General features: G+C 45.7%; 11 protein-coding genes across 11 annotated transcripts; 4 read left to right on the forward strand and 7 right to left on the reverse strand.

Annotated features, from left to right (window-relative positions):
• Positions 1–115: 115 nt before the first annotated feature.
• Positions 116–936, forward strand: ATNIH1004_009209 (uncharacterized protein; the record flags this gene model as incomplete). The annotated part of the gene is made up of 3 exons (XM_033573807.1): positions 116–347; positions 398–515; positions 561–936. 3 exons carry the CDS (start codon positions 116–118, stop codon positions 934–936), a joined length of 726 nt encoding a protein of 241 aa, XP_033424359.1.
• A 3,499-nt stretch (positions 937–4,435) lies between these two features.
• Positions 4,436–5,779, reverse strand: ATNIH1004_009210 (MCT family MFS transporter; the record flags this gene model as incomplete). Its single annotated transcript, XM_033573808.1, has 2 exons — positions 4,436–5,581; positions 5,633–5,779. 2 exons carry the CDS (start codon positions 5,777–5,779, stop codon positions 4,436–4,438), a joined length of 1,293 nt encoding a protein of 430 aa, XP_033424360.1.
• A 672-nt stretch (positions 5,780–6,451) lies between these two features.
• Positions 6,452–8,326, forward strand: ATNIH1004_009211 (fungal specific transcription factor domain-containing protein; the record flags this gene model as incomplete). The annotated part of the gene is made up of 3 exons (XM_033573809.1): positions 6,452–6,532; positions 6,590–7,060; positions 7,112–8,326. The coding sequence occupies 3 exons, from the start codon at positions 6,452–6,454 to the stop codon at positions 8,324–8,326; spliced, it is 1,767 nt and encodes a 588-aa protein (XP_033424361.1).
• A 1,731-nt stretch (positions 8,327–10,057) lies between these two features.
• ATNIH1004_009212 (uncharacterized protein) lies at positions 10,058–11,224 on the reverse strand (the record flags this gene model as incomplete). The annotated part of the gene is made up of 1 exon (XM_033573810.1): positions 10,058–11,224. One exon carries the CDS (start codon positions 11,222–11,224, stop codon positions 10,058–10,060), a length of 1,167 nt encoding a protein of 388 aa, XP_033424362.1.
• Positions 11,225–12,935: 1,711 nt separating this feature from the next.
• ATNIH1004_009213 (fungal specific transcription factor domain-containing protein) lies at positions 12,936–13,979 on the forward strand (the record flags this gene model as incomplete). The annotated part of the gene is made up of 2 exons (XM_033573811.1): positions 12,936–13,180; positions 13,490–13,979. 2 exons carry the CDS (start codon positions 12,936–12,938, stop codon positions 13,977–13,979), a joined length of 735 nt encoding a protein of 244 aa, XP_033424363.1.
• Positions 13,980–14,335: 356 nt separating this feature from the next.
• Positions 14,336–14,860, reverse strand: ATNIH1004_009214 (uncharacterized protein; the record flags this gene model as incomplete). The annotated part of the gene is made up of 3 exons (XM_033573812.1): positions 14,336–14,610; positions 14,658–14,714; positions 14,788–14,860. The coding sequence occupies 3 exons, from the start codon at positions 14,858–14,860 to the stop codon at positions 14,336–14,338; spliced, it is 405 nt and encodes a 134-aa protein (XP_033424364.1).
• A 361-nt stretch (positions 14,861–15,221) lies between these two features.
• ATNIH1004_009215 (uncharacterized protein) lies at positions 15,222–16,309 on the reverse strand (the record flags this gene model as incomplete). The annotated part of the gene is made up of 3 exons (XM_033573813.1): positions 15,222–15,482; positions 16,107–16,148; positions 16,217–16,309. 3 exons carry the CDS (start codon positions 16,307–16,309, stop codon positions 15,222–15,224), a joined length of 396 nt encoding a protein of 131 aa, XP_033424365.1.
• A 422-nt stretch (positions 16,310–16,731) lies between these two features.
• ATNIH1004_009216 (uncharacterized protein) lies at positions 16,732–17,268 on the reverse strand (the record flags this gene model as incomplete). The annotated part of the gene is made up of 2 exons (XM_033573814.1): positions 16,732–17,073; positions 17,143–17,268. The coding sequence occupies 2 exons, from the start codon at positions 17,266–17,268 to the stop codon at positions 16,732–16,734; spliced, it is 468 nt and encodes a 155-aa protein (XP_033424366.1).
• Positions 17,269–19,192: 1,924 nt separating this feature from the next.
• ATNIH1004_009217 (uncharacterized protein) lies at positions 19,193–19,960 on the forward strand (the record flags this gene model as incomplete). Its single annotated transcript, XM_033573815.1, has 1 exon — positions 19,193–19,960. The coding sequence occupies one exon, from the start codon at positions 19,193–19,195 to the stop codon at positions 19,958–19,960; it is 768 nt and encodes a 255-aa protein (XP_033424367.1).
• A 157-nt stretch (positions 19,961–20,117) lies between these two features.
• Positions 20,118–21,829, reverse strand: ATNIH1004_009218 (uncharacterized protein; the record flags this gene model as incomplete). Its single annotated transcript, XM_033573816.1, has 7 exons — positions 20,118–20,358; positions 20,415–20,582; positions 20,639–20,916; positions 20,974–21,001; positions 21,057–21,460; positions 21,521–21,587; positions 21,642–21,829. The coding sequence occupies 7 exons, from the start codon at positions 21,827–21,829 to the stop codon at positions 20,118–20,120; spliced, it is 1,374 nt and encodes a 457-aa protein (XP_033424368.1).
• Positions 21,830–24,892: 3,063 nt separating this feature from the next.
• Positions 24,893–25,372, reverse strand: ATNIH1004_009219 (aegerolysin family protein; the record flags this gene model as incomplete). The annotated part of the gene is made up of 2 exons (XM_033573817.1): positions 24,893–25,220; positions 25,284–25,372. The coding sequence occupies 2 exons, from the start codon at positions 25,370–25,372 to the stop codon at positions 24,893–24,895; spliced, it is 417 nt and encodes a 138-aa protein (XP_033424369.1).
• Between the last annotated feature and the right edge of the window lie 1,924 nt (positions 25,373–27,296).

Raw genomic sequence — 27,296 nt, forward strand, 5'->3', positions numbered from 1 at the left:
GTAAACGAAATACGTTCCTGACACAAGCAGACATATGGATACTATCAACCCAGACGACTATACCAGAATATCCATATTAACCTTGGTGAATTCCTCCCTTAATTTCTTCGGCACGATGCTGGTTAAAGTCTCCGTCTGCCTCTTCCTCCTTCGCATGGTCAAGCGAGCAAGTCGCACGATTAAATGGCTAGTAATATTCAACCTGGCCATCATCATTCCTTTTACATTTGCTATAATCGTCCTCGAATTTGTTCTATGCTCTCCACTCGATGAATACTGGAATAAAGCTGTTCATTCGAAACGCATATCGACGAGCACGATTAATATTTTGCATAAAGCTGCTTCGGGTATGCTCTCATTTTTACCTCTGCCGGAATGATTTCTCACCGCAATGAAGGGATCTATGTTGGTACAGATTTTATGACTGCATCAATCCCACTTGCAATCGTCTATCGTCTCCAGATGGATCGGAGGCAGAAATTTGTAATTTGCATGTTACTTGCGCTAGGGTTCTTGTATGTCTCTTTTCACCTTCGTACTACTATTTCTAACCCAAACAGTGTCGCAGGAGGCTCCATCGGTAAAACCATTTCTCTTCAGTTGACATCCGATGACTTCAGTTGGAACAACTTGGAGGTGTTCCTGTGGAGTGCGGTTGAGTATACAGGTGGTATTATAGCAAGTTGTCTAGTTACCCTCAAACCGATGTTCCAGTATATCCATTCGCATTGCTCCAACACCGATACTACCGAACACGATCATACATTGGGTCCTCTTCGATCGAGTGCAATGCACTGTACAAGGAGAGGGAGGACAAATAGCAAGGATGAGCTGCTGAGGAATACCCCAGATGGCTCCATTCAGATTAGGAAGACAATTGAGGTGGAAATTGCATCCGGGACAAGGCAGCATTGCTGTGATGAACCCAGCAGATAGTTGTTATGAGGTATACCCTATTTGGGATGCGAAGGTGCCGATATCGCGCGTTTGCCTGGAGGGGCGAACACCTGTATATACTACGCAGGAAGGCACTTTATAGACCAGTCCGGCAGGATCTGGATTAGTCGTTTATGGGTGATACTCACACGTTGCGCACTTAAACGAGTTGTTCTCGTGATCAGACATATTGGCTTCACCCTGGACTCGGGTTTGAACTCGAGCACCCGTCCATCATGGATATGGGGAAACATTTCGGCGGATTATGTCGATCCAGTTCGACTTCTGTACCGATGATGAGCACCGTGGTTTCTCAACCATCGCAGGATGGATGTCTATCATAGATTATTATTTGAGATTTATTGTACATGTACCCTTTACTTTGATAGTCAAAACTATAAACTGTGCTGATAATATAACCCTCCACCATCATGGCTCTTTCCCTGAAGCCAGACGCTTTTGTATAAAATCAAGAATAGCTTGATGTAATCCGGAAAAGGCGCTTTGATGGCAATGTGAGTCATCGTCTTCATCTGCTTCTAGGCTGACATATTGTCAATTTAAAATTAGTCCATTTTGGGACATCATATGAGGTACATATCCTGTTGGAATGTCAGGTTATCCCTCTGTTCCGGGCATCTGTCTGCACTGATTAGTATTTGTATGTATTGTCAAATAATATTGCTATATGTGGCCAAGATCATGTGATTAAGTAGGGTCAAAAAGGTCACAACAAGCGAAAGAACATGAGAACAAGAACAACAATCATAATCATCATCATAATCATCAATATAATCAAGAGGAGCCCGGTCAGCTCATATCATCCGTTTAAGACCTTTCCAAACACGCCTTCTTTCCTATTTAATACTAATAGCCGAATTCAGACAGTATTTAGTTCGAGGGCGCTTTCGTACCCCGTTGGGAGTTGGGCGCAACATCTTTCTGAATACAATCAATTCAGACCTCCTAATCAGAATACCATAAAATCTAATACATATTCATATTCACACTTAAAGTGTCTGCGTAGTACATCCGGCAGACCTTTCAAAAAGTGATAATTTTCAGCGTCCACACCAGACATGGAGTCGTATTATTTTCGCTGAGACCGTCCAACATATAGCCATTGACTTCACCCCGTAGTTCTACCGGAGACTTCACCGAAACTCCATATGCCGTTGCGTAAACCCCACGAAACTGTATCCAGAGATTGTACACGACAGAAAATAAAATTACATATCCAGTCATATTCACGTTCAAGAAATTTATGGCAAACCATGGTGTATTTGCGCGAAATGCAGAGCCGAAATCGTACACGCCATCGTCTTAACGCAATAGCTTGTTCTCGATTGTGTGGCGCCTCGTGCCACCAGGTACCTTCCCATACTTCACCCAAAGATGGCGATGGCGTTGCTATCAATGTCCTTGCAAGATAGGATATAGTTAACAACAGGGTTAGGACATTTTCCAAGTCAGGGAGGAAATATAGACGCTGTCGTCGTGGAACAGCGCCCTGTCCGAAACTAACAGCGTGTCAAAAGTCTGGTTACACTCCCTCCCGCGCGACGCGTCAAAAAGTTGTTAATTTTTCAACCACCCACCACACCACCAATATGAGGTCCTTTGGCACTGAAATTAGTGGGAATAGAAGGCTTAATCAAGAGCTTTCAAATGAAATGCGTTCTGCTATTTTATATGGCCTTCAGACTAAGCAATCGCCTACTCAAATGGCTAAGTAGTTTGGGGTCAGTCGTCAAACAGTATACCGCACACGCGATCGCTATCTACACCACCAGACCACCAGTTCCTTACCTAGAAAGGGGAGACCTAGCAAGCTTAGTGAAGCATCCAAGCGCTATATCTATCAAATGGCTCACCGGAGGCCTTATATGAGCTATAAGGCTCTAATTGCCAACTCCAATAGTTTGGTCTCTAAGTCAACAATACAGCGAATTCTAAGGAAATATAACCTTAAGAAATGGAAAAGCAAGAAGAGAATTCCCTTGACTAAGAAGACAGCCAAAAATTGATATGAATTTTCTCGTACGTGGCTTAATTTTACTAGGTGGAATGAAATCTTCTATTCTAACGAATGTTCGGTCCAACGAAAGCCCAATAACACCATTTAATTTGTCTTTCGATATCAAAAAGAGGCCTATAGGCAGGATCTTGTGAATCTTTATAATTATGAAAAGGATATTTCACAAATAATATGGGGCGCTATATGGCATGGTGGCCGATCAAATTTGATTATTATGAGACGGGATATATCATCACCTCGAGGCGGCTATTCCACCAATTCCTATATAGAATGCCTAGAAGAAGGCCTTCTTCCAGTCTATGAACCTGGTCGAATATTTCAGCAAGACAATGCTAAAATCCATACATCTTCGAAGGCACAGGAATGGTTTGAATTTCATGGAATTTGGGTTATGGAATGCCTGCTATTCTCCCGATTTAAACCCTATAGAGCATGTATGGAACCTGCTAAAAAAGAAGCTTATTAAACTTTATCCTATCCTCTTTCTAGATGGAAGATCTCAAGTGGATTGGACCAAATTTCATTATGCTATCTGTCACGCATGGGATGAGGTTCCCCAGGAGGTAATTGACAGTTTGATTGAGTTCATGCCTCGTAGGATTCGAGCTGTGCATCGAGCTCATGGGTGGTGTACAAAGTATTAATTTTGTAAATAATATTTAAATTAGGGATCTATAGGAGTTGTGGTGGTGGAGTATTTTAATTTTGAACTTGTTGTAATTATTCGATTTTTTCGGGTGTCACCAGACTTTTGACCTAGAATGTATTGAAGGCCAAGAAATTGTAACCCCAGGTAATGCCGCAGCTGCTATAGCAAACCACGCCTCACAAAGCTGTCCCAGGGATTTATTTACAGCCTGGCCATTGGGCTAAAAGTATCCAGGTCTATTTTAAGTTAAACAGCAATACAAAGAGTATAATCTATTTAAAAAGGGGAAAAAAAATCACTATCCTCTCAGTTGATCTACTTTTTTCATCCTATATTTTTAGTATAAATTGCCAAACTTTCTATAATAGACCTTTCGTAATATTTTTACTTTCTGTTCCAAAGTTATAATTTGGCATAGTCCTTTTTTTTTTTTTTTTTTTTTTTTTTACTTTAGGCCAAGCAGAAGAGCAAGCCAATATGTGCCTGGACTATGGCGAATAGCAAACTAGCTTATACAAGCACGAGCGCAGGCCAGGAACAGCCAACACGGGCATAGATTGAGTAAAGGCGAAACCTAGCTCTGCAATTTGTCCAGATAACACTGGCTAATGTCTTGCACGAAACTCCGTAGTCTAAGTAAAAACCAGGCGTATGATTGTTTCCCTCGAATAAAATATAGGATTACGAACTTCACAATTTTGAGTCTAGGCTTTCTAGAGAATTATAAATATATTTAAAAAGTCTATCTTGCGCCATGAGGCAATATACCTGAAAGACTGTAGCACAATTGATCTCGTGCAGGAATCGAGGCTCTAGTTGCAAGACTTTCCAACCCTAGATGCTGACTGCTTCTTCCGCAACTCAAACCATAACCAAGCCAAACAAGCAGCTGAGCCTATATACATAAACCCAACAAAAAGTTGAACTCGTAGGTAGGGCTTCGTCGCATTGGCATCGTTTCGAAGTTGTACCGCAATAGCTTCAGCCACTGCCGTTGGTGGACTGAGTACAAGCCACAAAATGCCTAGCGCAGCTCCAAGATTCTGCAGTCCAACGACTTCGGCGGTAAGTGGTGCTGCGGCTGCCCAGAACGTGCCGGCGAATAACCCGACTACTATAGCAAAGAAGTATGTCAACCCCAGAGAATCAGAGAAGATCCAGAGTACCAATGGCAGCACGCCTGCGAGGAGCGAAGCACCAAAAGCAACACGTATTCGCCCAAGGTGATCGCTCAATAGTCCAACAGCTGGACGCCCAAACGCCTGGCCCAGATTGAGAAGTGCGCTTGCCAAACTGCCTTGTTGCTGGGTGAGACCAATTGCAACGGAATAGCTGGGCAGACTGAATAGCAAAACCACATATCCCAAAGCGCTCAGAAATGCCCAACACAGTAATATGACAAAGTCCAGTCTCCGGAAGAGCAATAAGCGGAATGTTGGGCTATTCGAATGGGAACGTGTCTGTGAGGGGATCCGAAGGAGGTTCGCACAAGTCATATTCACCACAAAAGCCAAGATCCCCAGTATACGCATTGCCCACGGAAAGCCAAATTCTGGTATCATTTTCCCAACAGCAAGGGAATAGACGAGACCACCTATCCCAGAGCCAGCAGCAGCAATGCCATTGACTACGCTCCGCCGTCTTTTGAACCAATGTGAAGAAATTCCCACGGAGCCACAAAAACAGAGTCCCATACCAAATCCAAAACAAACTCCTTGAGAGAGAAACAGCTGCCAATCGGCTTTAACGAATGATGTGGTAATCAGAGAGAGCGTCTCCAGTAGCGTGCCGAGATTCAGAACGAAGCGGTTAGATATATGGTGACTCAGATACGTAGCGAGGGGCGCAATGAGCATAGCACAAGAGATACTCAAGCCACCGACTAATGCATACTCAAGAGCCGATGTACCAGGAAATATGTCGGTGGAAATATAGTAGGAAAGAAATACTCCGTATGCCTGTATCTGTTGTTAATGGCTTTCCCTAGTAGGTAAATCAGGCTTTCGTACAGAGTTGATGCCCCATGTGTGGGCGTTCATGAGGAACGTGCATACAACACAGACCCAGCCATATCCGCCTTCAGGGAACACTTCCTGGGAGGGAATTTTTTCCTGTGAATCTGAGGCGTGACCTGCTGAAGAGACCGACTCATTCATTTCGACTATCATTCCCATTGTTGTGGCGAAATGGTTCAGAAACAAGATGGGCTATATAAACCTTGCAATGACCTGCATGTCGGCATTGCGGTGGTCAACCGCCGAAGTAGATGCTCTCGCTCGTACATGCCTATATGCCATCGGTCGTATCTTAGTCCCACAATCCTACTCGGAGATTGCGCCGAGAAAGCCGATCAACTAGGTTAAGCGGAGTTCTCGGCACCGAGACCCCGCCATCCAAACCGCCTTTCTCATCCTCACAAGAAGGCAGGGTGTTATTCATTTCCACCTGCTGGAATTTACTTTTCCCAATTCATTATGCTTAAAGTACAAAATTCTTCTTCCGATGACAAGGGAAATAGAGAATCGCACCCTCGAAGTTACGGACCAGGCGCACGGTCCTGCCTTCGCTGTTATCGGCGCAAAGTCCGCTGTGACCGAGCAGTACCTTGCAGGAACTGTTCCAGGGGCGGCTTCACCTGCGTGTATCCTACAAAGACCGGGGACGAGGGAAAGAGCCCCACTCTCCAAGGCATCTCCGACCGCCTGGCGCGGCTGGAGACAATTCTATCACATTTTTGTGAGAGTCGAGTCTCTGGAGCTTCCGGTGGTGACTCCGAGGATCAAGTTCGACATGATGCAAATCAGTCTTCATCGGCTCATCCCTCCCACATGTCATGGGAGCTACTATTGAACGATGGGCAGATCGTCCAGTATGTGAACAATTCAAATATCAAAGACCTCCTCCAAGACGTAAGTCCAGACTGGCATTTGCTCCTCTCTAGGAATGCCCACTAATGCATCAGCCAGGAAGAACGAATGAAAGTTACTCGATCTCCCAACGCTGAAAGAGCGTCCTCTCAGCTGCAACAAAGAGCAAGTGCCCCAGTGTTTCCCACACGGCCAGGACCATCTTCAGACACCTCTTCCGTCTTGCTAGAATTCTATCCTGATCCACAACTCGCCCTTCGGCTATGGGCAGTGTACGTTAAGTCTGTCGATCCGGTACTGAAGATTTTGCACATACCGACTACACAGTCCGCCGTCATAGCGACAATTCTAGACCCCAAAACCGCAGGAGCGTCAATGGTGGCATTGACATTTGCGATCTATTTTGCCGCGATCACAGCTCTTGGTTATGGTGATGAATCTATTGAGCTGCCCTTGGAGAAATCAGTACTCTTGAAGCGCTACAAGACCATCTTGGACAGGCTTCTCTTAGCGACAGATCTGATGAATCGACCGGAGATGACGGCATTACAAGCTCTCGCAATTTATGTGGTAAGTCAGTTCAGTAATCCACTGTGCTTGAGGCCTGACCAGTCTGCTTAGACTTGTTTACGGGTCCATGAAACTGGCCGGAGTGTATGGGTCCTCAATGGACTAGCCATCCGGTTAGCCCAATCTATTGGGCTACACCGAGATGGTGCTTGTCTCCAACTGAGTCCGTTTGATACCGAGATGCGTCTTCGTCTGTGGTGGCATCTTTGTGTGCTCGACTCTCGTGCCCCGGAGGATCAAGGATTCGAGCTCAGTCTCGATGTCCTCAACCAGGGGCTACGGCTTCCTCTGAATATTGACGATAATCAGATATTTCCAAATATGACACAACTTCCAAATGAGACAGAGGGCTGGACCGAAATGTCCTTCTTTTTGATTCAAACTGAGTCGTGCAGGCTACTACATCCGGTTCTTGGGACTCGAGAGCAGTGCTCTGCGGAAACTCTTAAAGATATCACAGCAAAGAGGAAGATGATTCAAGAGCGCACTCAATATGTGTCCAATAAATACGGCATTTCGTCCAAAACACCAAGCGGTCTATCCCTCGTTGCAATACAACATTTCACTACTGCCTGCAAGAAAATGGAGTTCATGCTTCAACTGCGGGAAGAGATCAGCATGCGAAAGCGGAAAGGCTTACAAGGTGATGCTACTGATGTGCTCAAGCCATCTTTCAGGTTGGCATGTGAAGTGCTGGAAAGTAATTACATTTTATTGAAGGAAGGTCTTTCTTTAGGATTCAAGTGGCTTTTCACCACATATACTCAGTGGTACGCCCTCGCTTACGTTTTGCGCTGTCTCTGCAGCTCTCCTTGTGGACCAGAGGCAGAACGTGCCTGGGCTTTGGTTGAAGAAGTCTTCCCTCACGAAATGAGCGTCGATGGTTATTCGGCGGGGACCCATGATGAATATGGCCATGGTAGTATTTGGAAATGTCTTGCTTTGCTCAGATATCAGGCTTTATCATTGAAACATGCTCAGCTACCCACAGATGGCGAGATCCAACCGCCTGAATGTCGCGCTTCCCAAGGTTTCAGGGTTGTCGAGCATCGTCAAGATACTGAAATTCCGCCAATCCACACGTCAGCGCACATGACATCTCCCACAGATTTTGGAGTAATCCACGAGCAGGAGTTTATTGCCGACCCCAATCAAAACATCTTCTCATCTTTGGATTTTTCAGTGTCAGAGATTCCATTTTTGCCGGAATGGAATGCGGTCATCAACGGCTGCCTGGACAATGGCGATAACTCGGCTGTATTGTGATAAATATTCGGCTTCTTTATAAGTTAATAACCCCAGGGAGAAAGAGGGCGGGAGGTGTTGGAGACCTTGGGATATGGGAGACATTCGGGTACACGGTGTTCGGCTTTCTGCTTCGGTGAGCCGGGATAAGGAAATGTATGTGATCTGGAGTGTGGAGTGGAGAGCAAGGTAGGTGGCGAATTGGATATTTTTAACCAACGGTCTTCAATGTACTGTCAGATATACCACTACACCATAAAATGTAGCCCTGTTACAATTTGTGCGTAATACACCAGGGGTATATATGTCTCTTCAGACATGTACATACACCCTACTTCACAGTCAAGACAATGTTTGACCTGCAATTAGTTGAGTGTTTTATTGCCTACATTCGGATTTCTGAAAAATTAATCATTCTCCAACCAGTCGCCCTCTATCCCGTTGACCCTGATGCTTTCACCACCCTCGGTTTGTGCCAAAGTCAACAATGCCTGACGCCATGCTATGTTTATTTTACATTAATCGCGACATTGAATTTGATACCCCCTAAGTAGCATACACCATAACGTTGAATGACACACATCCAGGCCGGCTTACAATAAAGGGTTCAGGAGTACCATGTGCATTTCAGGAAGGACTCGAGAACTCGTATGTGACCAATGGGTTCGCGTTGGTGTTCCTGCAGGTTTCCCTCAACAACCCAAACACCCTGTATTACTGTCTATGTGAGCCCAACATGGACGTGAATGAGGGCGAATGGAATTTCTTGGAACCAACGACGGCGGTTCAGAGAATCAATGAGTTTCAGGTCTCGTCACCGTAGCCAGGAGAAGCGGACCGATGCATAGGAGAAGCTGCCGATTTGGAAGACTAGTTTCCACTATACACGCTCCCAGATTCCTGTAATTAGGAGAGACCCCTCCTGGTTCGGATTACACCGGCTCTCAGTGCACTAGTCCTAACAAAAAGGCTCTTTCCCAGTACTTGCCGTCGTCTGCAGTCAAATATCCGGCCAAGGGTCGTCAAGTGCCCATCCCTAGCTGACTGTGCACCTTCTGACACCAGGAGTCACAAAAACTCCCATATCACGATACAGATCCTGCTACTCTGGGAGGACGAAAGCGAGGGTTTCGCAAAATAACGTCTTCTCCCCTTTTTCAACGAGCATCACCCCAAACGAACAGTCGAAGAAACCAAATCGACCAATCTCGTCCACATGCAACTCAGTTCTGCCCACAGCGGTGCCTCCTTGATCTGCAGAACGGTGCCACAGTGGATGCTCACTGCCCCAATGTAGAGCCCCGCCAGTCCGGCCGACAGGACGACCGACACCCGATTCAGATGTTAATCTAGTCCTTAGATTGCCTCAAGATTCATTATGTTGGGACTCTTCTCTTGGCTTGCCCCAAAGTCAGGATTGGTAGTGGTAGGTATTACCACTGCCCGCTAATTATCGTCCGTCCTATTAAAACTTATAGCAGACAGTTTTCTAGCTTTAAGCTCCAGTTGACATGCCATATCAAAAGGTGATGACCACAATGCTAGTTTGGAGGTTTCGTGCGTCCTCGAACAGGTTCGCAGGCGCCGTACAGAGCAATTCTCCGCTGGCCTTTCTGGAATCGACGGCCATAAGTCTGTACAACTCTGGTAATGTCCAAAATGGCTTAATTGCTCCTTCATTTATAACCCACACAACTCAGAAAGGCTTTTCGAAAGTTGTATATTGACCAGGAGATTTTTTTTCTAACCTTGTCACACTTCCACGACTCGGAAGGCGTCGGCAAATTTCATCGAGTCCAGAGGCTGCGCACGAATCTCTTCATCACTCCAATCTTCGAGCTGGAACTTCCATCTAGGTGCCTGATGGTACAAGAATATCTCATAAAAATCTCGAGGGACGTTATGCATGATGGTCGGGCGGATCTGCCGAAGGATTTGTTGAATCACTTCATACTCGGCCTTTTTCAAGTGAGGGTAATGGTTGAAATAAATTGTTTTCTCACCATGGCCAAAGTGATTAGATCCTTGTGGAAGAAAACAGACAATGTTGGGGTCATTCACAGGGTGAATTAGCTTCCAACACCACCATGCTCGTCTCTGCCAGATTTGGATTGTTTTTTTTACCTCATGAGAAGATAAATTGTTAGGAATCTGGCCATTAATCTCGTTGATAATATGGTCCACCGGATTTGGCCACCCCTGTTCCCTGAGTTCTTGTAGAAGGTGATAGAAGAAATAGTAGGATAGCGCTAGGCCAGGTTGCGATGAGCCTTTTCTGGCGAGGTGCAATTGTCCAGCTTGATACACGCCAGCTGCGTTGCGTGGGAATGGACTGGTTAGGGCGTGGAGGGGGTCACGGAGGTGCGTTAGTAGGCGTTTAAGCCCTACGTAAACTTCAGGGGATGCTATATTGAAGGCAAGTTGCATCAGCCAGTCCGCACGCTCCAATCCAATTGGTGTATTGTCCAGATACGCCTGAGCCACTCCCTGCCATATATGCGTCAGATCTAAAACGGTAGTTCCAATAGCTTGCGAAGACCATCGCTGTCGCATCCGGTCGAGGCAGCTCGCTCTCAAGCTATGAGTATTTTCGAGAGAAGGCTTTGGATGCTCTGACTCCGGTTGTGATGTACTGGCTGAATTAGGCGTCCTCGACGAAACAAAAGGGATGGTATCTGTGGCACCTTCAGCGATGTGGTAACTGGAGGCTACACGCTCTCCAGCAGGGGCAACATCGGCCGAGGATAGATTCTTTTCTATGCCGCTAGTGAAACAATAATTCGGCAAGTTGTCAGTTCCCTGGAGTAGAGTTCTGATGGATGGCAGCCGTTGCGCTTGCTGTTGCTGGTTGCTCTTTTTACCGGGGTCGAACAATGGCAAACTCAGGGAAATATTGTCACTAAAACCGTGAAATGCCATGGTCAAAAGACGAACACGGGAGTTGGGGTCGCGGTGATGAGAAATTTGAGTCTCGCTATATTCCCTTCTCTTGTAGTAGAGTGGGGTGGCTGAATCTGCCCGACCCGATTACGATTTGGTTGAGAGAGATGAAAGACCTAGTGTTGGTTGCGTCTAGGTATTCCTCAGGCAGTACTGCGCGGTCGAGGGCTGCCTGGTTGTATGTCAACCGTATATTACAGATATTCCAAAAAGTCAATGATCACCTACTTAGTCAATATCAGTGTAGGATCGCTCCGCTCAACCTAAGTGATTCCTAATATTTCAGAATCATACACGTAGCCTAACCGGCACAGTGGTCCTCGAGCGCTAAGCGGAAGAGCCGGTTAATTAACAGGTGTCTGCAGGCGACAACCAGGTGGGGCGGACTTGGCGTCAGTAGACTAGGACAAATTAAGCGATGTCACGTGGGTTCTCCAGCTGACGCGACCTCTTTTTCAATACATTTCTCTCATAAAGGAGATAAAAGATAGTTCATTGTAAGAAGTGACTAGTGTTATTTAATGGCCACATCTGACTCGAGCTGCATTGCTGGGCCATGTCAGATTAGCAAGCGATTCCCTCGGTTCGGCAGGCGCCGGACTCTCCCGCTAAAATCTTCTAGCGTGGGGTGGTCTAGAATCACTGATAGGAGGAATAACCAGAGAGATATCATGATTTTTTGAGAGGGATTAGCCAGTGCGATGTATTAGGTATGTGTATCCTGGTTGATGGAAATAGAGAAAAACAGGAATGCTTGGTTTCGGTGGAATGCAGGGTAGGTTCGCATTACATAGGACTGGTACATCCAAATACGGCGCTAAGCCATCTTGGGGGCCGGGTGGGACGCTGGAGTGTGACTGCGGATGCCCTAATGTAAAAAGATCCTATACCTACCATCTATCTTGTGATCTGCAATGGGTGACGTGGGAAGGTCTTACGACTCACATTGCTTTTCCTATCTCTGTTGTGCCAATCACATGTACGAGCGTTCCCCCGGCTTGAGGAAGAAACTCAAGCTTTAGTTTTCTGTAAGTTATCTATCTAATCCTAATTTGGAGTATCGCCGAATAATATTCGTATTGCCCTACTGATTGATGCCTCCAGTTCCACCCCAACACACTTTCTATTACACCTAATGTACTTGACTAGCACTAGTAGTCTACTCTGCAGTATACTAATACTATTAGTAGCGCACTAGTTAGAGCGGCGGAAATGCCACAGGTGAAAGATTCCACATTCTCCCTGTCGATCACTCTTGTCAGAGCTTAGATCCGCAAAGCCATCCCACTTTCACGTTCTCCCCTGCTCTGGGGCAGTTTCTAACAGATTTGGGTTCGGTTGGCAAAGAAAATTCCAGTATTGTGTGGATGCACCTCGTGCTTGATCCTCCCCGGCTTATCCCTCACGTCATTGAACGGGGACGAAGCCCATTAGTTTAACCAATGTCCGCCTTTCTGATTTTGTCGCGGTATAGAACGCCTTAGCTTCACATACCGCCACCGTTAACGTCTAATATAGATATAGAGCCGATCCGCCCCCGCGAGCTTGTCGCAAGTGGCTCCCCGGCGGAGCACAATTTCAGGGAGCGTGAAAAGACCCTCCCCGTGGTCAAAGGCAAAAGGAAGACATAAGGCTCCCCTTACAGCTTGAGAATTTTCATGCTGTAAGGCACGACAATACAAATATCTTAATGGCGGACCTCCAAGGCGCCTATCTCGACTTGGCATCAGGAGCTTCCTTTATCAACCGTATATGTCGACGTCTAAACCAAGATAAGACGTCGTCATGTGGCGGCGGGGGCATTCCCGAGTTGGACTTCTCGGACTGCCCATCGGTCACCAAGTTCGGTCACAAGCCCAATTCGAGTTTCTACAAGCTTGATTTCAGCGTCCCCCCGCTGGAGGCGGCCCTGGAGCTGGTCGTGACGTACTTTGAGTATGCCGTTGTGACCTACCGGTTCTCAAGGCCTGGTTGAGCAATGGCTGCGTCAATTCTATGAGTGCGGGGTTTCGGCTTCGAACCGCCTACCCGTTGTTCTATTTTGTACAGAGTTCTTGCTATCGGCACCCTCTATGAGAGATTCAAACCGAGCCAAATGTTAATAATAATAAGCAGAGGTAAACTTATGATACAGGCACTCATTTCCCTCAAATTCCGACCAATTCGTTGGTTGTCTTTGGAAGCGAGCGCTGGTTTGCGTTGTTAAAACAAGTGCCATCATGGGAAGCAGCGCACCACAGCTAGAAACCGTCCAAGCCAGGATGAATCAAAGTCTTATCTGCTGGCGTCGTCCCGGGACAATAAATACTGGTTTGCCTTCGGAAATACCGTGCAGTTATTAACCGCTTTCAATCTACATTGGAAATGGCCGCCGAATATGGTGAAAGATGGAAACGGCATATACATCGAGCAGGAGTTTCGGAAAAGAACCTTTTGGAGCATGTACACATTGGACAAGTACATATATGGCCGGCCACAGTTGCTGCATAATAAGGATTTTGACCAAGAACTACCAGACGCAGTAACCGATCAAGATTTGTTCATTAATGAACCGGCCATGGCTTCTCTGGGTTCATTACAGGTTCTATCACCGGCTCTTTCATTGCGAAGTCAACTGGCAGAAGCAAAGCAGCCAATTTTTATAAACTGGCTCGTAATCTGGCAAATATTTCACGGAAATTGCATACCCTCAATTCTTCTCGAGACTCGCCGTTTGTGGCAGCAATCCTGTTGACACTCAAGCTAGAGCGGTGGAAAGTGACTGTAACGCCGTTGCTGGATCGTTGGCGGACTCACATCCTGCAGCTGGGCTACTCACACGCCATGATACACATAACGCGCCTGTTTCTGTTAAATGACTGCAAGGAAATCCCCCAATCAAGCGTAGTGACCTATATTGGGGCCGCCGAGGAGATACTGACCATCGTTAATGGTCTTGTCAACGGTCTTGCCAACCGGAGGGCCTTGATTCATGGTTTTGGTTCAACCACTACGTGTACTTTTGTGCCACTACTGTGGTATACATCCACATTATCAAGCAGCGTCAGGTTTCGTCAACACCCAATCCCTCCCATAAAAGGGTGGACAACATCACCTGATGAAGATATGCCAGCAACACCTAGTGATACCATGGGTCGCATGGGAATAGTGCTCCCCTGATGCAGAGCTGAGAAGCTGGCTCTCGACACCGGAGATCGCATTGGAGATCTCATCCTCAGAGGCCAGAGTGAACACTTTCTGGACAGCCTGCTGCGCAAAGTTGACAAACAGAGCGCCCGAGATACCGGTGCCGAAGACGATGCCAGCATCTGGCCGACGGTCATGAAGCCGATGCAGTAGGGGATCTCCTCCGGCTTGACTTTCATCTGGGCGATGGCGAAGCCCGCCTGGCAGAAACAGCCGACACTCATACCTAGGATGATGGTGAAACTGTAGATCTTGGCATCGTAACTACGTTCGTCAACCGTGTCTTTTAGTTGAGCGTCAGTCCGATTGCGCAGTCCAGGGTGGATAGAGCGTGCATGCGGAAAGGAAATTTATACATAAGGACGCCACCGATCGATTGGAGAGGGCACCGACACTGTACCAGGTGTAGCAGTAACCGGTCTTTGCCATGAACTAAACCGTTCACCAGGTTAAATGCGACGAGGAACAGAATGAAAGGAAAAATATGGACGGAAGTCTGGGCAGCTGTGCTTCTACGAGCGAACTGGTGGTAGATGGGCAAGTAGTAGATTCCGACGAAGCTGCCGAAGGTCGCCAACACTGTGTCTGACTAGTTTTCGAGAGATACAGCGGAGAAAAAATGCGGGGGCTCACTCATGGTGAAAAATCATATTGCCGCTCTTCCAGAAGTGCATCGGGAACATGCGATTCTGAAGGTTCGTTCAGAGGGTGAAGACCTACCGCAGGACGAAGAGGATCAAGAGCGCGCCAGCACCCACAAAAGACCGACGCTGTTAGTGCTGTTCCAGTTCTACAGGACACCACCGAAGTTCGTGGCCATGATCGTGCTCAGAAGGGTGCCAATAGACAGCAAGGCTCCGATATATTCGATCTGGCCTAATCGCTTCAGCAGAGGGATATCCTTCTGCGGCTGGAAATCGGGCAAGAGGAGAAAGTAGATGGGGTCCATGACAGCTCTCACGAGCAGCTTCCGGTGGAATGCCCACTGCCACGTTGCGTCGCTGTCACTGAAAGCACCGCCGATCATGGAGCCCAACACGGTTCCAATATCCTAGATAAATCCTGTTAGACTGAGATATTTCCGGCGTTCAACATTGTCCGTGGTCACCGACACCAGAGTAAAGAGAATGTACATTCCACAGCCCCTAATACCGGCGATGGTATGAACGACGATAAAGCTGTTGATGTCCGGGAGCGCCACCGCAGAGAGCTGATGTACCCATGAAGACCGCCGTGCTTCATATATAGAGCTTCTTCACGGAGAAAGTACCATATGCCTTAGACCAGATTAGTGTCGTGGGGGCGGAAGCCAGAGCAATAGAGTGGACATTCCATATGGAGTTACTATACAACAACACTTTCTCCATTAACTACCACAACCATATTTGCTATTGAGTTAGTTACCTTTCGGTCCAACCCAACAAAATCCAAATAAAATATTAAAAGAATAAGAAATAAAATCATACAACAGCCGGGATTCGCTGGTGGTCACCCACCCAACTACTAACCGGCCGGCGCGTGGCTTAAGTACGGCTGAGCGGACGGGAAGCCCTGTTTTCCACACCCTATGGTCGTATGTGTTATGCCCAACCATAAAATTGGAATAAGACTGAAATGGCCAAATGATTCGACCACCTCGGGCTGAACATTGGTCACAATGTTGACGAGTGCGTACAGGGAAAAGGAACAAGAGCAGCGCAACGACCACCAGCACCCACTGGATGCACAGTTAGCCAAGTATTAATAAAAATAGGTCGTGGGATGTCTCATATTAACGCCATGCACATCTCTCGGAGACTGTGGTTTTGCGGTGGGGACCTCTGAAGGGGTTTCGGATGACGAGGGGCGCAAAGAATCACAGGAAGTTTCCGCAGTCATTGTGGCAAGTATTGAAGAAATATTAGTTTACAATGTGCGAAGCAGAAGTTATGGGGTTTTGTGCTGTTGGATTGCTTTCTAATCTTATACGGTTGATTGCGCTCGTGTTGAGTGTGATCATGAATCCTATTACCAGAGACAGCAGTTGCTATTTATAATCATCACGCCCCTGTCGATTTGTCTTTCAACGATATCCATTGTCAAAGGCTCAAAGTTTCGTTTAGGAAACGGAATTGCTCAATCATGGTAGTGTCGGCAGGCAAACAAATTTAACCCGAATACTGGCTTTCCTTCTTAATAGTTGCTGCATTGTACTTCCAAAGCACGTCCTCCAATCCCGGCATCGAAGTCAATCTCGTAACTGTTTATGGTGCGGGGGAAGATGCGTAGATAGCCTGAGTGTAGAACAGGTCCATCAACGCCTAATCTCCTAGCATTTCTTTGGCCGTGATCGCGGCTTCCTTCTTGACGCGGTTGCGGAGGCATAGATCCTTCACCACCGGCCACCTCAGTCGCTGTCGATCCGTGAAAAGCTCGGTTGAGCTCAAGTCCCCGGAACGGAGCATGTCCAGGTGTGCATCGGTATAGCCGAAGGCACGGGCCACTGGCTCATTGACATCCCATTCGTACGGCGCGTCGAGGAGCGATGCGGTGTGCAAGACGACCAGTTGACAATCCTTCGAGCGGAAGCTCCATTCGAAGGACCAGGTACAAGTAAGGGGCTTCATCAAAGTCGAAAAAAAGGTGGGAGCATTGGCAATCAGCTATATAATTGCTAGAATTATCCTTCTTTCATTGCAGTAGGATTACACGAAAGGCTTCTAAAAACTTACCTTGAAGATATTGCGTTTAAAGTAAAGGGGTTTTAAAGCTGCGCTAACATTCTTAGGAGCCGTCGAGGAGCCAACATAATGGAGCAGGTGGCTGTTGATAACTTCGAGATTGTCCCAGGACGCCATGAGGTTGGTGGATTTTAGAGGACAGTAGTGTCGTCGGAGTTGTTGATGGGTTGGGTATCCGCTGGGCCTTTTATATGGTGGTATTGTACCAATTTACTGACACGGAAAGATCAAAAATTCACACGGGAAGAGTTGATCGCAGTAGAAGGGGCATCTGACAGTGAGAGTCAGAAGATGATATGTTCCGGTGGTTGCAAGTTGGACAAGTGTTTAGGCAGGGAGGGTTTTCCGGAGCCCGAGCATTTTCGGTCATTTTAGATTATGTTCTCTTCCATCTTACTCGCTCTCACTCGCATAGACCTAATCATCGTTTAATAATATCCGAGATACCTGCAGGTCATCTCCAGCTGAGGAGCGTCAACTCTCCCAATTGCGGGTTCACCGCCCCGATAACAAACCGACTGGATACTACAATGCGCATTTTCCACTTTGTTCCTGGCCGGGGGCTCCTGCGATTTCCATGCCCTGCAGCCAATTTCCGGACCCGGAAGATACAACCTACACGGCGTAATTTATGATCGCAGCAGTCGAGTTGCTGCAGCCGTGCTAGCACATAGCACAAAACATGGCACGGAAATAGTCTACAAGCCTCAATTGAGGGTGTTCTCATCCGGTGAAGAACCTGAACTGCGTACACAAAGGAAAAGGTATAAAGAAGCCGCACGAGGCACTAAGTCTTCGAATTTATAATCACTCCAACAGAGATCAGAATCGTACACAATCGCACTCGCAACCAATCCAACTCTACATAGACATCACTTTGTGCTTGAGCTTGTCTACAAGTTATCAATATCGCAACCATGAGTCTTATTCATGTCCCCACTTCTCACTTCATTAGAATCTCCTTCGAGGCCTGAAAACTTCTATCGAATGAGCTTTATCAAATCGTTCGCTGAGCGGATTCGCTCTTCTTTACCCCCACTTGAACATAGCACCCTCCCTTCACAAACTCCAAAACCACCAAATTTTGCCATAATGTGCTCCCAGTACTTTTGCAAGTATGACAGCGGCTGCACCCAGCCCGAGGGCGATGTCGTCCGCTGTGCAAAGAGGGTAATTTCTTGCACAGGTGTGCGACAGCAAGTCTGCCCACACAACTGCCCTGCCCATGGAGGCTAGATAGTCCGACGAGAGGTGGGTAAAGCATGGACCAACACTATGGACCGTCAACTAGAGTCAAAATGCAAGGGAAATGCTGACTGACGCCGGTGAAAAGACACCAGGGAAATTTTGTGGCTATGATCAATCGCCGGACGTTCGAGAACTATGTGATTCAGCTGAGGACAATCCCCAACTGCAGCTTCATAGAAATTCCGCAGTCGGCAATTATCTCTTCTCGAGCTCTGTCTTCTGGGCCGCTTCCATGTATTCGAACGAGAATTATCTGCGTCAAGATTATACCGTGCGCCGCTTGCACAGAATTCAAATATTTCGCAGGATAGCTTTAGTTTTATGACTCCATCATTTCGGTCCTTTATTGTCTCTCCCACTGTCCTCGTATTTCTACGTCTCCAGCCCTATTCCTATAAACCGGAGACGATACTATAGACCTCCTCTCCGCCAACATCTTCAGCCATGCTAAAGTCCTCTACGACCAGCAACTGAGTGACGTCGAGAGCCGTCTCCCTGGCATACCACTTGGAGCAAGCTGCGACTGTGAGGCATGAACAAGGTGCGGAGGATGTCGCTGGACCTAAACCTTCCGGAAGCTATCTTGTAGCTGAGAGATATCGAAACTAGCAACCTCCCACTTCCATTGATATGCATACATCCCTTGATCGTCGCAAATACTAGTAGTAATCAGGCTCTCCTGCAAGGGTGGACCAACGCAAAGAGGTTCAGGTCATCGTCGGTGTTAGAGACCACGGCCACATAAAATACCGTCTCCTTCAGAGTGGCGTTGTCGAGGACATTGCCAAGATCAATGGCGAGACCGCGTCTGTGCAGGTCTCCTAGACTGCTCCAGCAAGGAGAGCATGTCGGGCAAAATACTGGCGATGTGCTTTTCAATGGGGTCAGTGGCTGCCTTGGCGCCAGCATCAGACACAGCGGCTTCAACCAGGCCCTCCCATCCTATCTCAACTGCCTAGCGTTTAATGGCGTGGACGTCAGTCTTGCCATTGCCGTTGGTGGGAAGATTCGACACTTGCATCCACGAGGAAGGGACCATGTAGGCTGGCAGTTTTTGCTCGCGGACGAAGGGTATCACCTCTCTCAATCGCCGTCCAGGTGCTGGAATGATCGCAGCCACCAAAACCAAGAACGGAAGGAGAAGCAGGAGTCATTCTCCCACTCGGGTCCTTTGATTGGGGTGGCCGTTCCGTCCGGACAAGTTCTTGTTGTGACAACACGTCACTCTGTGTTTGACTACTGGTATCATCGCTTTCTGTACCAGAACGTCGCTCATATCTATCTGGGTATGACGCTTAGCCCACGGCCACAGCTCAGGAAGTTTTTTCTGCATCTTCGACTGGAATCATGTGAGATTCAGGCCGCGGAAGATTATCAAGATCACACCAGGAACCTCCGAGAGGGACTCAATACTCTCGTCCACTACATATTTCCCAAATATATTCTCCCCGTTGAAAACTTCCTAAGATACCGTCCCGCAAGGCTGATCGAATATATAGGATGCTCTTGGCTCTCTATAACGTATGAATCATTTTCTGCACCCGGACTTCCAGATGAATAACGCCAAGTTGAAATACCAGTCGGAGAAGGCTCCGGCGCAAGGCCCACTGGATCGCTTGTATTTCTTCTGGATTTAGTTGACTAGTAAGAAACCTGAATGCTTCAGAGCAATACATTCCCGAAGAAAAGCACCCACCCCCGGGAAAAAAGATCAGCCTTTAAGCAGTGATTATTCCTAACTTCTTCAAAGTCTTCTCCAACCGCTGCAATCCGAGCCACAACATGTCCGGAGGATACGAAAAGGTAATCCGGAACCATCCAGTCTCTGTAACCTCTGGAAGGAAATTTTGTCCATCTCCAATATTAACCCCATGCGCACGGCAAGCATCCACAAGCTGGCCAGGTGTAATACTAGTTAAATTTGGAAGGAGCTTGGCCCAGACGAAGAGTCCCGCATTTCTGTTATCCTGTGTCAGTAGAGCGATCAAGAGAGAACAGGAGAAAGCAATACACACCCGCCCTGGTAATACATGATGTTCTTATCCTCAAGCCACGCGGTAACATTCCTGTAGGCGTCTGCAAGACGAGCACTGTTCTTATTGAGGAAATTATGCGTCGCTGTCTCGTCGTCAAGGAGACGGGCCCACATGTCTTGGGCGAGGTAGGAGGGCCATGAGAATAGGCTAATACATCCCTTGTTAGTCATGATCTGGTTTATTTATTGGGGCAGGTTACTCACTTGACGCCATAAGCAGCCTGAGTCATATTTTTATTACGTGAATGCAGAACACCGAGGCGAAGTCCGCTTGCCCCAAAGTCCTTGCTCATCCCATACATGACATGGACTAAATTCTCGTCAATAATGTCGGTCAGATTAAGTGAGAGGACTGACGTGAAAAGCGTAGGGTCTGACACTTTGTCATTATCGAAGACGGAGTTGGCGTAGATTTCATCTGAAATAAAGTGGATTTTGTGTTCACCGCAGAAGTGGGCAATTTCTTTCAGTGCTTCTTCGGACTAGAGCAGCATCAGCAATCAGAGGTTCTTTGTGTTTTTGAAGGTGGGTGCACTAACATAACAGCGTCCTAATGGGTTATGCGGACTACGCTGGTAGTGTCAGCTATCAATTCCAATATGCAGAAAAGGCAAAAGCGTACTTCGCAATAACAATACCTCGAACAGTACCATTTTTTTCGTTCCACGCCCGATCCAGCGATTTTCTAATCATAACCGGATCAAATACGTCGTCCAAAGTATAGTTATGATTATCCCAAAGAAAAGATGCGTTTAGCAGCTTCGTTTCACTGCGCAGTCGTATATCCGTTGGAAACCCGTTATATAACGGTTGAGGAATAATGATGCTCTCGTTGTCGCTGCACGTGTTCCATGCGATTGAGTCAATTAGCGAAGTAACACCCGATGCAACGATGATTTCATATTCGGAGACATTTTTATAAGGATGGAAATAATTATTAATGAACTTTGCAAGAGACTTGCGAAGATGGGGAGAGGCGGCCGCTCCCTGGCCGTAGGTTAAGTGGTAAAGCGGATCGATGGTGAACTGTCATGACAATAAATTAGGACATGAATGGTGTAAGGCGAGTATAGGATAGAGTCTAACATTATGCATGAGATACTCGCTGAGTTCCTTTTGAATCAGCCAATTTTCGGCGAGTCCTAAATTGATGCTAATATTCCCAGTTTAGTATATATCTATTGTATGTGTAAGGTAGAACACATACATCCCATGAGGATATCTGTTTGGATCATATGGTTTGGAAAGAACTGAATCGTTAAGCTTTTTCCAGCCCTGGTTTAACTCGATAGCTCTTCCTGCCCGAGGCGATAGGAAGTCAGTTTGAGTGGGCTCGGCTGCAGTAAGCGAGAAGTATATTGAGAGAGCAAAAGGCAGATAGTTGAGAGTCCACATTATGGTAGAACCCGGAAAAATGGTATCTCTTTTTGTCTGACCCCTAAAAAAAGACAAAGCCTTAACATATATCTAGGTCTATGGCTAGCTTTAAATAGGTTGATGCGTTCGTCAAATCAAGAAATAAACATATACCGCTACATGCTATGGAGAACAGACCTTCCCCTCAGGTCAGACGTAGGCACTCAGTCCCCATAGTTGGGTGCGTCGTTATTAGCGAATCCCTGCTGTCGTATGTTTGTTTTATTCTCTTTTGCAAACTTTCCATCACGTTCTTACCCCTCACTCCAGCCAGCTAAGGGATTGGTAGTTAGGAGGCAGCCCAGGCTAATGCTGTCTTTCCTAAACAGCTTTACAGGACTCCACATTCCTTTCTTATTCTCTAATAGTGGCTTGATATGATCTATATTTTATTGAAGTTTGTAAGGCCACACCTGCAACAGAAATATCCAGCTGCCTTCAGCAGCTAAATAAAGTAAATGATAGGCACGGCAGCTGAATTAAAAAAAAAAAGAAAAAAAATGAAACTATGTACTGCAAAGCTCGCTATCACACAAGGCTCAGAAGAAGCCGCTGCCTTTTTAGTATAAAGTAGATTTGTAGATCGCTGGTAGTAGCCTACCTAGAGTGCATATGTAAAAGTATTTAAAGTCTGCACCAGTAGGATAAATACTAGCCACACATGGCTTAGCTGAATAAGGTGGCTGATCAGCATAGCAGCTATAGAAATGGAAAAAAGGCCACCAGTGGTTGTTACACAAGGGCTGAAAGCTTCCATCCCTTTAGTGTGAGAATCATGCACGTAGCTTGGATTGAAGTCACGCCACTGACGATCCATGCAACTTCCTAATTATGCAATTCAGCCCGCCACAGAGTGTCAAATACGCGTCAAAGTCGAGATTTTGTTAACCAAGTCAGGAATCGCTACTACTTAGGTAGTAATTTACAAAAGTTTGATTCTTGCGTAGTTAGGTTAATCCCAGAGGGGATAGATACATACTTGATACTTTTTAAAGGTTTCTGTACTCTATAAATGTACGTATATAGCTTAAACATTTAATATTCTCTCCTAGTTTCTAACATGATTAAATTTATCTGGACAATAGTAACCTTAAGCAAATCTTTTGCTCGAAAAAGTTCATTCTAGGTTATGGCATGTTACAGCCGTGACCTATTTAAAACTATATAAGTTGCACATGGTATACTTATAACATTATTAGAACTCTCTGCCTATCCGTATTTAGTAATCTATTAATTATAAATTAACTAGTTTTTAATAGCACTAGATAGTGTATTTACTTTTAAGAGTATATTTTATACGCATTCTTATATATTTCTAGATACCCTTTTTCTTCTAATTTAAATCACAATGATAAGTTAACTACGATATGTAGTATAAGGAAAGCTGTGCAAGGAGTACCCTGCAGTTCAAAAAAAGTGGTACAAGGAATCAAGTGTAAGGAATATAATACAAGGAAAATAGTGCAGGGAAAATAGTGCAGGGAAAATAGTGCAAGGAAAATAGTGCAAGGAAAATAGTGCAAGGGGGTTACAAGACCCCCCTTGGTGTTCCATCACTTGCAGTATAAGAGGATCTGTAGAGGGCGAGGGGCCCCTCCTTACTGAAGTGTCTCGAAAGAGCGAAGGGAGGTTAAGCCAGCCTCAATAGTATATTACTTATTTTTCGCAGCTGCTATGCTGATCAATCACTCTGGTAGGAAAATATTTTATGCATACCTAACATTTACGCATACAAGTCGATGTCGGTTTCGGGTACCTACGTATATGCCTCAACTCAACATAACTAGCTATGCTTCTTCCTAGGGTTATTGATCGGTAGGGACGTCATATAATGCATTAGTTCTAAAAGAATAAAACATACAACAGTTGGGACTCCTTGTGATCACACATGGATCCTAATACTCTTTTTATTGCCTCCATTCTTCGCCCACTGTGCAGTTGGACTTAGTAACATCCTGACAGGTCTTAACTCCCAGAACCAAGAAAGATAATCAAAAGCCTAGAGATCATTCGATCATTCAGGAACTATTCATACTGTCCAAGTTGACAGCCAAGTCAAGTCTTGCCTAGTTTTGTATGACAAACAAGAGAGCATCGAGCATACTGATGGAGAGCTTAATTAAGCATAGCATGAACCTACTTCCATCATACATTGACAAAGTCCTGCCCCAACCACTCTCCCTCTAGTTTCAATTTCTGATCACCTCGGCTCTCGCCAAAAAGCTAACTATACAAACACCTCAACCACAGGCGGAGGATAATGGTGAACTACACCATCAAAGGCGAGATGGAAGCGACATTAGCACCTGAGATGTGTGACATCAGCAGCACTCACTTTGTAATAGCCAACAAGTCCTCTTTTGCTAGACCCAACTCATGCTCCTAACCTCTGATAGACACCAAACACAATATGACAACGGCTATATGTGCATAGATACACAGCGAGGACCCTGCAACTGCATGTAATGCCTGTCTAAATCATAACTTGCAGAAGAGTCAAATTACAGGAACCAGTAGCCACATGAGGTGCTTAATTATACACTATCTATGTCAGCTATTAGCAGATATGACTATGGTATCCGGTAGTCAGAGATAGGTTACGTTTAGAATTTAAGATACCTACAAGCATTCCAACCTTAACAAGCGGCTGTCTTTGCCAGTTTTACAGAAATAGATCCCCTTGCCCTGACTAGTGACATGTAGAACCGTGCTGCAACTATATAACATTACACTATAGGCCAAGTAAAATTAGTTATAGAATACTTCAATATTACTATACTTTTATATTTCACTTTCACCCGGCCTAATAGCATCTGTATACCTGGTGCCTTAAAATGAACTTCCCTGTCCCTGCATTGACCACCCCTCCAAGTAAGCTTGATATGGAAGGCTCGGTTAATTTTTTTTTTTTTTCATTTTTTTTTTTTTTTTCCTTTTTTTTTTTTTTTTTTTTTTTTTTTTTTTTTGGGGGGTGTGTGTGTGTCTTTAGAAAAGAGGAATTCAGGCAAGAACAGGATATAACTACATCCCACCACCGACTTGTTACTTCTCCCCGATAGTAACCGGGATATCTCCCATGGTACCAGATTCATTCCAATTCCCGATATCAACCTTGTATCTTGGGTTCTGGTTATGCATTGTGAATGAATTTCGTCTTCCGGGCTCCATAGAAGCATGCCAAGCGAGAGTGCAAATTCTAGCATCTCTCACATCGTCGACGAGATCAATCGCACCTTGAGGTCCTGACATGGAGCCGGTCTCGCCACAGGAACAGATATTACGCTTGCCACCATTGTGACGAATGCTCATATCATCAATGTCGTCAGTGGTTAGAATATCATTTCGATTACCCTCCCTGTAGAATTCTCCGCTGGGCTGATGTTAGAAGAAGCTGCTCTCAACCATGATTCAAAGTTGATAGAGAAGAAAATACCTTTCCACCTGAGCATTTTCAATACGAATATCATACTTCATGTCATCTTGAATTTGGATGTTAAGATGTTGCTGGTCTGAAGAGGCCATATTGACTTAGTAGGTGGGTTAAGGCTTAAGATGTTCCAAACAGTAAATTTAGGCAATGGATGAAAAACCCATACTCAAGAAAGACTTCTTTTCAAGAGAGGGGGTGAGCACTATATATCAATGGGAATGATGAGGTATATATGACGAATATCCTTGGTTATAACCATGGATCAACACCCCGTAACTAGTATAGTGCCAACATCAGTCATGTGATATAATCGTATTACCATATGACTTCTGCCTCAGGCTACTAGCCCGTGCGCAGATTGCGCTAAGCCTATTTCTACTTTACCCCATCTTTCTGGCGCGAGGTGAGTGGTGGACAGGATTTTATAAAAATATGTAGTAATGTGGCTATAATGTGTCAAGTAATATGGCTGTGGGTGGACCAGAATCATGTGAGTAGATAGGGGTCAAAACCCCTGCGGAGCACACAACAAAACCAACAAGAAGGATATAATCAAGAAGAGCCCATCCAGCCCAATTCATTCAAATAAGCCCTTTTTACCAATCGTACTACATTTCCTCTTCGGGACTAGCCGAGTATCTGATATAAAGTTTACTAGTACCAACTAGGTCTAGTAGGGTGTGGTAGGAGCGAGAGGGGCGTGGCTGTATCACTTCCCCATTCTTAAGAGCCATTTTACCTTTTCAACTGAAAGCTTCTGATATTTATAATTTCTATCAAAATCTAATTTATATTCAACATAGAAGTATTCAGGAATACAGACGCTGATATTTAGGGGGGTATACCCTTTTGCTGTAGATATGCCATCAAATTAAGATGACATTGAGACATCGACATCACATAACAACCACCTATTATGAGACTTAACTTCCCTCTCTATCATAAATATTCCTATTTTCTAGGAAATTATGTACTACAGAAAAAATATCAGGTTCTCCGCATTTTTGGCTTATCGTAAAAGAGACGTGTAGTTTCTATTTTGCAGTTTATCCGTGCACTGCACATCCGCTATGTTGACTGAGATGCGTCATGCTGTTCCATGACATCTTGAACAATTTCATAATGCGCTTTTCATCTGAGTAGGATTTCCCGCTTAGGACTTGCGACACAAGGTTATTAAATAGCAGAAACAGCTCCAAATGGAGGCGATATATGGCCGTTTGCTTGGTATCGTAGAGCACTCGCCATTTATGCAATATATTGTGCTACCTTCCACTCTGAGAAACGATCCACTCTCTGCAAGTGCTTGTATAATTCACCTTTGCCGGCGTACTCGAGTAACAAAAATATTCACTTGCTAACTAAAGTGGCCGAATAGCTGTAGGATATTGGGGTGTCTCAGGTTGTTCTAGATCTTGATTTCACGGCGCACCTGTTTGTCTATGCCTCCATGTCGAATCTCATTCATTTGTGGAGGCTTATCCAATATGTTGAAGGAGGCATTTTAGAGACCCACGATGATCTTCCGAATGATGTTCGTGAAGATTTATATACAGAGACACAGCGACAAAAAAGAAACAGAATCATTAAAATAAAAACAACCGACAAACGTACTAATAACGGTAAAAAAGGAAGGTAGGTAATTAGCAGAATGCTGGACACAAGCTGGAGATCTAGATATTGCCGAGGATTTCAACATCGGGTTCCAAAATCTGGCCATTGGATCCGTGTGCCACTCAAACTGTAAGTCAATACTGGCTCCGGAATCCAAGAGCTTAAATCCTACTGCCTGCATAATATCCCTTACTATGGATCTACTGGCCTCCATAAGATGGGTATAGCGGTGTAGTCTTCAGTCGGACCAGGTTGATTCTTCATCTCATCATTAGCGCGTTGTGTGAGTTCAACTTCCGCTTTTTGAAGCCACTTTAGCGATCTCGGCGGCTTTCGTCAAAAAGAAGTGGTTTTTGTCGGCATCACTGGTCTTGTCTGGCTCAGGCCGGGAGGCTGTGTGCT

Source organism: Aspergillus tanneri (genome assembly GCF_003426965.1).
Source record: "Aspergillus tanneri strain NIH1004 chromosome Unknown AapTan_6_pilon_pilon_pilon, whole genome shotgun sequence".
Taxonomy (NCBI): Eukaryota; Fungi; Ascomycota; class Eurotiomycetes; order Eurotiales; family Aspergillaceae; genus Aspergillus; species Aspergillus tanneri.